This window comes from Phalacrocorax aristotelis, chromosome 26 (assembly GCF_949628215.1).
Source record: "Phalacrocorax aristotelis chromosome 26, bGulAri2.1, whole genome shotgun sequence".
Taxonomy (NCBI): Eukaryota; Metazoa; Chordata; class Aves; order Suliformes; family Phalacrocoracidae; genus Phalacrocorax; species Phalacrocorax aristotelis.
In genome coordinates, this window is record NC_134301.1 from 934,902 (window position 1) to 943,295 (window position 8,394).

Below are 8,394 nucleotides of genomic sequence, written 5' to 3' on the forward strand. Positions count from 1 at the left end.
AGGAGAACAACGAGAGGCGGAAAGCCCCGGGGGGAGGGGGGAAGGGAGGGGAGAGGGGGAACGAACCGCCGGAACAAACCGCACGCGCCGCAGCCGCCCCTCAGTATATTGGTCATGGTGTCACATGGTATGGAATGAACCTGCCATTGGCCAGTCGGGCTCAGCTGCCCCCACCATGGCCCCGCCCCTCCCAGCCCCCCCGCCACGCGGCAGAGCGCGGGAAGCTGGAAAGGTAGCCGACCCCCACAGTGAGGGGAATTAACCCCTTCTCAGCCAAAACCAGCACACACGGGGATCCTGCACAACCACCCCCATCACATGGGCGTCCTGCACAATCACCCCCATCGCACAGGGGTCCTGCATAACCACCCCCATCGCACAGGGGTCCTGCCACAACCACCTCAACCACCCCCATCACATGGGGGTCCTGTACAACCACCCCCAACTCACAGGGTCCTGCACAAGCACTGCCATCACAGGGGGGTCCTGCACAATCCCCACCACTTGCACAAGGATCCCTACGTGCCAGCCCCCGTTGCACAGAGGACTTGCACACCAGCTCCCATTACACAAGGATCCCTGTGCACCCACCCCTCACCGCACAGGGGTCCCTGCACAGCCACCCCCATTGCATGGGGGTCCCCACGCGCTGACCCCACTGCACAGGGATCACTGCATGCCAACCCAATTGTGCAAGGGTCTTCGTGCACTAGGCCCCCATTGCACGGGGGTCTCCGCACACTGACATCCAGTTGCAGAAGTGTCCCTGCACAATCGCCACCATTGCATGGGGGTCCCCACACACTGCCACTGCCACTGCAGGGAGTGGGGCTGGGGGGGCTGTGTGCCCTGGGTGGGACTGGTGAGGGGAGCTGGGGAGGCTCTGTGGCCTGGGGGGATAGGGAATGAGGCTGGGGGGGGCCTGTGTGCCCTGGGGACACAGGGGAGTGGGGCTGGGGGGCCCCTGCTCCCCTTTGACCCCCTGGGGAGGGTCCCTGGGGCTCCTGCCCTCCTCCTCTGCTGCTGGAGGTGACCCAGAGCCCCATCCTTTGGTTTTTGGGGTTGGGGGGAACCTCAGGAGAGTGGGAAAGTGTTAGGGGGTTGGTGCGCTGCTTGCTCAGGGCTCCATCCCCATGGCAGTGCTGGGCTGTAGCCTCTGCCCCTTGGGGGGGACCCTCGATGCCCCCTCTGGGGGTGTGGGTGTGGGGTGGTTGTTAGGGCCCTGCAAGGGGGCGGCCCTGCCGCCCGCCCCCCGCCCCTTTTCGGGGCTGCTGCCTCCCGCGGTCCGGAGCGCTGCCGGCCGCCGGCCGCCAGGGGGCGCTGTGCAGCGGGGCAGCGAGAGGCGCATTGGCGCCAGAGCGTCGCGGCGGGCCAAGATGGCGGCGGCCGTGAAGGTGGTGGAGCTGGTGGTGCGGCAGGTGGAGCCACTCCAGGGGCAGCTGGAGCAGGTGGGGCCGGTCCGGGGGCGCTGTGTGGGTCGGTCCTGCCCGGCTGGGGCTGTTCTGGGGGCGATGTGTGTGAGTGGCGTGGGCCGTGGGTCTGGGGGATGATGTTGGGGCCTGGCAGGGCTGGGAGGGCAGGGTGTAGTGGAGCAGAGTGGCCTGTGGAGGCTGGAGGCGGTGTGTGGGAGCAGGCTGGACTGGGGGGCCTGGGGGGGAATGAGTGTGGCCAGAGTGGGCGCGGGGAAGGGGATGTTTGAGACCATGGTGGGCTGGGAGGAGTGGGGGAGAGTTACTGGACTGGGCTGGTGTGTGGGGAGTGGGGAGGGATGTGTGGGGGCAGAGTGGGCTGTTGGAACTGGGAAAGACGATGCGGGGAAGGTGACAATGGGGGTCCCTGGCAGTGGCCTGGAGAGCTCATTGCCTCTTGTGGGGACGGTGGAGAGGTGGTGCCAGCCCCAAGGAGCAATGGTGTCCCAGCCCCCTTCCCAGGGGTCCCGTGGGTTCCCCCCGGGAGGCAAAGGCAGCAAGTGCACATCCAAAGCCAGATTGTTTTGTCGGGGGGAACACGGAGCACAATGATCAGCCGTGGGGCTGGGGTGTGCCCGTGTATGGGGACAATACCGGGACACCCCAATGCCCTTGGGGGTGTTGGCATGTGTGTGTGAGCAGTGACACGGGGTGCTGGGGTGTTTTTGTGGGTAGGGGGGTCCCTAACTATTACCGGCTAGCAGTGGTGACAGGAGGTGGCAGGGACATTGCCCTGCCCTGCCCCCCGGGTATTATAGGGGGCTGTGCTGGGTGCTCCTTGCCCCTCATGCTCGGCCCCATAACAACTTGGGCGGAGGGTGGCCATGGTGAGAGCCGGGCAGGGTGGCCCGGGAACATCGCATGGGCCTGGACAGCCTGGGGGTTGTGAGATTCCCGGGCCTGTGAGTGGGGCAGCGGTCTGGTGGGTGAAGGCTCCTTGCGAGTGGGGGACACCCCGTGGGGCTGGGCCTGCCGAACACTTGCACACCACAGAGCAGGCCCTGAGGTGGGTGGATACGGGGTCCTATGCGCCCCCGGTGTGTGTGGGGCCCAGAGCCTTTTCCCCCCCTAGCCAGGGCTTGCAGGCTGCGTGCTCCCACCGCCGACTGTCTCCCCCTCCAGGCTCCCTGCCCGTCTGGGGTGCACTGTGTGGGCCAGGCTCCCACAGACCCCCTGGGTGCCCTGGAGTCTCCCTGAGCTGCGAGGGGAACCTGCCCAGAGCAGGGAGTGGGGGGTGCCAGTGGGACCCTACTGCCGCCCTCTCCTTCGGAAAGGGAGCGCCCCTCGATGGGAGCACGGGTGGGAGCGGTTCACGGGGGTGTGGAGCGATGGCAGGGGCAGCCGCCACTCTCACAGCACCCTGGGCACGAGCAGCAGTGTCTGCAATGGGGGAAACTCTTCCCAAGGAGGGGGCGACGGCGGTGCTGGGACTGTGTGGGGTGGTGCAAGGGCTGGCAGAGAAAAGGGGGATTCCTCTTTCTGTGGGGACTGGGGGTGCACTGGAACTGGGAGGGGGTAATGGGCATCCCTGCAGTGAAGGGACTGAAGTTGTCGCTGTCCCGGTGCAGGCCTTGGCTGGAGGGGACTGGGGAACCTGGGAACCCTGTGGAAGCCCAGCTCTCAGCTCTGGGGCAGTGGCGGGCTGAAAGGCTCCAAGCAGTGTTAGTGGGGGGGCTGCCCCCAGCTGAGCCTGAGCCCCCATCTTTGCCCCCGCAGCACGAGTGCATCTCCCTCCGTGGGTTCCGTTTCCCCACAGCAGACCCCTTGGGTTGTGCTGGGCACAGGCACTGCAAGGGGCAGCTCCTGGAGCAGGAAGGAGCCGACTGTCCCCCAGTCCCTGCGGGAAGCGGCCCCTTTCCCTGAGGGCAGGTCATGCCAATGCACAGGGCGCCGTGGCTGGAAGCAGAGCTGGGGCACTCGGGCAGGTGCCTGCCCCTGCCTGCGTCCCCGAGACAGGAGTCCCCAAAGGCCTGAGACCCTGGGGTGAATATTTTCCTTCCTGGGCAACTTGGTAGCAGCTTAAATTCAGAATTACTGATGGACCTGTCTTGTTTTCTCTCCCCTTCTTCCAGACTGACCAGTGCATGAAGCTGCAGGGATTCCTGGTCTTCCACAGCTTTGGGGGCGGCACCAGCTCCAGCTTTACCTCCCTGCTCATGGAGGCCCTCTGGCTCAAGGGCAGCAAGATGTCCAGGCTGGAGTTTTCCATCTGCCGAGTCCTGCAGGCCTCCACAGCCGTGGTGTTGCCCTACAACTCCATCCTGAACACCCATTCGAGCCTGGCGCACTCATGGTGGACAACGAGGCCACAACAGGACGTTGAGAGGCTCACCTGCTGCAACCGTAGTAGGTTGATAGAGCAAATCGTGTCCTCAGTCACAGCCTCCCTGTACTTCGGTGGGGCGCTGAACGCTGGCTGAGCCAAGTGAGCGATCCTGGGCAAGGATGAACGAGCAGACAGGGAAGGGTGACGTTGTAGAGGGTGCCAGCCACAGGCTGCCTGAGCAGGGAGAACAAGCGGGTGAGGCCATCGACAGACAGGTTGGAGCAGCCCCATGTCCACAGGAACCGGGTCCTCATGGGGGGCTTCAGAGAGCCCTGCTGGAGGGGCAGCACAGCGGGACAACAAGCAGTCCAGGAGGCCCCTCAGAGCGTCGATGAGAACATCCTCCTCCAAGTGACCGAGGAGCCAACGAGGAGGAGAGGAGCTCTGCTGAGCTCATCTTCACCAGCGAGGAGGGGCTCTTGGAGATGTGGAGGGCAAAGGCTCGATGTGGAGCATGAAGGGGACGTGTGAGGTGGGTCCATGTGGGTCTCTGGGACACGTGCTCAGCAACGGCAGTGCCCGTGGGGCAGCAGCCTTGTGTGTTTCTTGGAGGAGCTGCTGGTGGTGCCCCCGTGCAGGGGCTGAAGAGGAAGGAGCTGCCTGTGTCCTCTGGAGGTTTCGCTGGGGGCTGGGGCTCTACAGAAGCAGGAGAGGGGCCACGGGCAGCGGCTCCTGCCGACACAGCGATGGCAGCCGCTCGTGCAGGATGGTGGAAACGGCCTCCTGCCTCCCCATTGGGCAAGAGCCAGGTCTGAGGCAGAGCGGTCGTGGGGCACACAGGCAGAAGGGAAAGCAGCAGCATCACCTCGTTCTGAACCGTCAGCTGATGTTGATTGACAAGGTCACGCACTTGTCCTACCATCACAGATTTCCTTCTAATCTTTTGAGTTTTATTTCAAAAGTACCGGGACCTCCCCGGGCGGCTCCCAAAGGCGTCCATGTCTGCCAGCTTCGGTGGTAGGGCCCAGTTCAGGATGTCCCTCTAGAGCAGGACTAGGATGAAGATGGCGATCTCCAGGAAGGCAAGGAACAGAAAAAGTGTCCTGTGGGACAGGAGAGGGGTCAGGCAGAGCTGGGGCAAATTTGTCTCAGCTCTTTCCAACCACCCAGCGTGAACGCCACCGTGGGACCTTTCCCCATGCTGGGCGCAACACTGCCCCCTGCTCAGGACTGGAGTGAGGGGCCCAGGCATCTCTCTCGGCTCTAATGAACGTCTCCCTCGTGGGCCCCCAAATCCCTCCCTGTGTGCCCCCCCACTAGGAAGAGAATAAATACTGCAACGTTCCATCCCAGGCAAGTTCCCAAGATGCATAATGCCCTTGGCCCACTGGCACGAGCATCCCACTGCCCATGGAAGAGCCCCGGCACCCCAAGCCCCCAGGGCAACTCACCGCAGCCAAGAGGTGATCTGATGCCTCCTTGACACCCGCCGCTCCTCCTACAGGCCAAGGCACACAGAGAGATGTGTTAGGGTGTGCGAGGCGGCCGAGGCTTGGGGGCTCAGATCCCCTCCCTTGTCCTCCTTAAGATGAGTGCTCCCCTGTGCCCTGGGCACTGTGCAGACCCTTCCCTCCGCAAGGCCCACAGCGGGGTTGTCTGTCCTACCAGCCGCACAGCCACCATCTCCTGCATCAGCGACTCCCCTGTCCCCTCTGCCTGTGCTGTCTTCCTCCTGCTACAGACACCGTGGGGTTCAGGGCTGTGAGAAGAGACCTTGGCCGGCATGGTGACCCCCCCCGGGTGGCCGCTAGGGTGCTGCCCAGCCTCTGCTGGGGCTGGCACCGGGCACCCTAGCAAGCCCTTACTGCATGGACCCACCTCCCCACCCTGTCCCACCCCAGGCCTTATGGGCATGGAGGAGAGCCTGGGAGCTGCCCAGAGTTGTGCAGAGCTGCTTCCAGAAGTCCTGAGTTGCTCAGAGAGTTTTTGAGGCGCTCAGGAGAAGACAAAGGGATCTCCAGAGCAGGCAGGAGGAGCGGACAGGAGCCAGAAAGATGTCTGCAGTGGCAGACACCTGCCCAAAGCTGCTCAGCACCCTCCACCCCGCTGCCCCAGGTTTCACTCAGGGCCCCGTTGCCACTCACAAAGCTGTTGGGTCTCGGAGGCATTCCCATCCCTCCTGGAGGTGCTGGAGCTTGTTCCTGAGCAGCTGGACAAGCAGAGGATGTGGTGAGGAGTCCGTGCCATGCCCACTCTGAGGGGCCTTCCCCCCACAAGCATGTGACCCCCCCCGTCCCTCCTGTCCCCAGTACCTTATTGACCTCAACTTGCTCCTTAACAGCAGTAACCAGTTCTGCGCACTGACGCCACTGCAAAGCAAGCGGGACACACTGCAGGGAGCCATGGTGTGAAAGGGCACCCCCAGTCAGTCCCCAGGGCAGTGGGAGGTGAGGGCAGGGCCAGGGCGTGCTGGGAGGGAAGAGGGAACAGGAACGTCTGCCTCCAGGAGGGGCAGGGGGTGGAGGAGGCCCCCATGACACCAGCTGGGGCCCAGTGCCAGAGTATCCAGCAACCCCCTCCAGCCCATGCCTGACAGGCCGTTACACACGGCTTCCCCTGACACACAAGGGAGGGTCACTCATCCCACCCCCTTCCCAAAGCCATGCTGCTGTGCCTGCCGACCCACATCAGGCTCCCCTCTGCAGCACAGCCACAGCCAGGAGCCTGGGGGACATCCAGAGGCCCAAGCCCTCCATCACGGATGCCCTATCCCGGAGTAAATCTCCTCCCCAGCCACACCACTGACTGTGGCTGCTGGGCTGCGTGGACCCAGCACTGGCACCCCGTTCCCTGACCCTTTCAGCACACGCCTCCTTTTCCCCTCTACCTTCTGCGCCTCTTGCAGGCTCGCGGCTGCTTCCATAATTGCGACTTGGACGTGGGCCTGCAGGAGAGGAGGGGAAGAGGAGCTGCCGTCAGGGCACCCGGGCACTGCCACGAGTGCACTGCCCTTGGCATTATCCCCTCCCAGACCCCCTCGGGCTCTGCCTTTGCCCTCGCGTCCCCTTTCCTTCCCCGGCCCTGCAGGCGCTAGGGGCAGGCAGAGGGAGGGACCCCCAGGCCCAACTCTGGGCACGCTCCACATCTGGACATGGTCCCGAGCAGGTGGCTCTTGCTGACCCTGCTTCAGCAGGGCCATTGGACAAGGCCAGATGATCTCCAGAGGCCCCTTCCAGCCTCAACCAGCCTGTGATTCTGTGAGCCGACCTTCATCTGGGCCACCAGCCCCTCCAGCCGCTCCAGCTCCTGGCAGTTGTTCTCCAAACACTGCGCCACAACACGGTTCTGGAAGAGGAGCCAGACACAGGCACTCAGCCCCTGGCACAGCCACAGGAGCTGCAGCTGGGGCCAGGGCAGAGGAGGGGACACTGACCTTCTGGCTGAGCTTCTGCATGGTTTCCTGCAGCTCCTGCTGCTTCTTCCCCTGCGTGGGGAAAAGAAGGGTCAGGGGCTCAGCGCTCGCAGCTGCAGCCCCTGGGGACAAGGGCAGCACTGCACACCTACCAGGCACTGTAGCAGCTCCTTGTGCCTTTTGGTCTCGGCAGAACAGCGCACCAGGCGCTCCCGGAGCTTGCGGAGCTCTTCCTTAGCCACTTCGGTCTGCATGGCTGCACCTGCGCGTCGGGAGGCAGCAGGGTGTGAGGGGCAGAGCCACGTGCCCTATCGGCAGGGACAGTGGCAGGGATGCTGCCCTACCCAGACACACAATCATACACGGACACGTGGGTGCGCTTAGAGGAATGCACCCCCCGCACAGCTGAGCACAGCCACGCCACCCTGCTCACCTGTAGCTGTGCCCAGCACCGTGGGTGCTGCCACAGGTGCAGTCGTACGCGCATGGGCACAGCCACGCACGACCTTGTGCTCCCCAAGCACAGGAGTACCCACGCTCTCTCACGCACCGGGCACGGCCACACACACATGCACAGTCGGGGCTGCTGAGGGCTGGCATGGGAGCCTCCCCCAGAGAGGGGCACCGTCGGCCGTCTGCACACTCACACCTGCACCCCCCACCCCAAGCAGCAGTCCTGTGCACGTGTGCGCGCTAGTTCTGTGCCCGGCTCGGCCTGCGCCAGCTGTGTGCTGAGCACGTGGCAGGAGGTGGTGGAGGGCATCAGGGACCGCTGAGGAGAGAAGGAGCTTCCCATGGCCTGCTTTGCTGGGTGCCCATGGGCCCCTCCTGCTGGCAGGGCTGCCCTGCCCTGGGGCCTCTGCGACACCTCCAGTGTCACCGTCCTGCCCTGTGAGGTCTCAACACACCTGTCCCGGCACCCCTTTCCTTTGGCTTCCCACGCACCCCAGCAGCACAGGCGTCCTCCTCGCCTGCCCTGCTACGGACCAGGCTTGCTGCCTTCCCCACTCCTCACTGGCTGTGAGGACCACGGGGATACTCTGCCCTCACCCTCCACTCCTGCGTTGGGAGCCTTCCACTGCACGGCAGACACAGGACAGCACCTTGGCAAGGACCCTCCAAACTCCTGCCCAGCAGCACTGAGCTTCTGCTCCAGATGCTCCTCAGCCCCCGGGAGCAGCCCTCTTTATACCCGCTCGGGCACCCGTGTCACAGGCGCACAGTGACACTGCGGTGAGACTGACGGC

At 64.4% G+C, this 8,394-nt stretch overlaps 1 protein-coding gene across 1 annotated transcript; it reads left to right on the top strand.

The window, feature by feature from the left end:
- The first annotated feature begins 1,361 nt into the window (after positions 1–1,361).
- LOC142048555 (tubulin alpha-3 chain-like) lies at positions 1,362–7,174 on the top strand. The gene is made up of 2 exons (XM_075075572.1): positions 1,362–1,448; positions 3,542–7,174. Exons 1-2 carry the CDS (start codon positions 1,377–1,379, stop codon positions 3,887–3,889), a joined length of 420 nt encoding a protein of 139 aa, XP_074931673.1. The 5' UTR covers positions 1,362–1,376; the 3' UTR covers positions 3,890–7,174.
- The last annotated feature ends 1,220 nt before the right edge of the window (positions 7,175–8,394 follow it).

What these genes read in the sequence shown, in the direction of transcription:
- LOC142048555 (XM_075075572.1), top strand. Translation starts at nt 1,377, where the DNA reads ATGGCGGCGGCCGTGAAGGTGGTGGAGCTGGTGGTGCGGCAGGTGGAG. An exon ending in TCCAGGGGCAGCTGGAGCAG is followed by an intron (nt 1,449 to 3,541) that starts GTGGGGCCGGTC and finishes CCCTTCTTCCAG; the next exon opens with ACTGACCAGTGCATGAAGCT.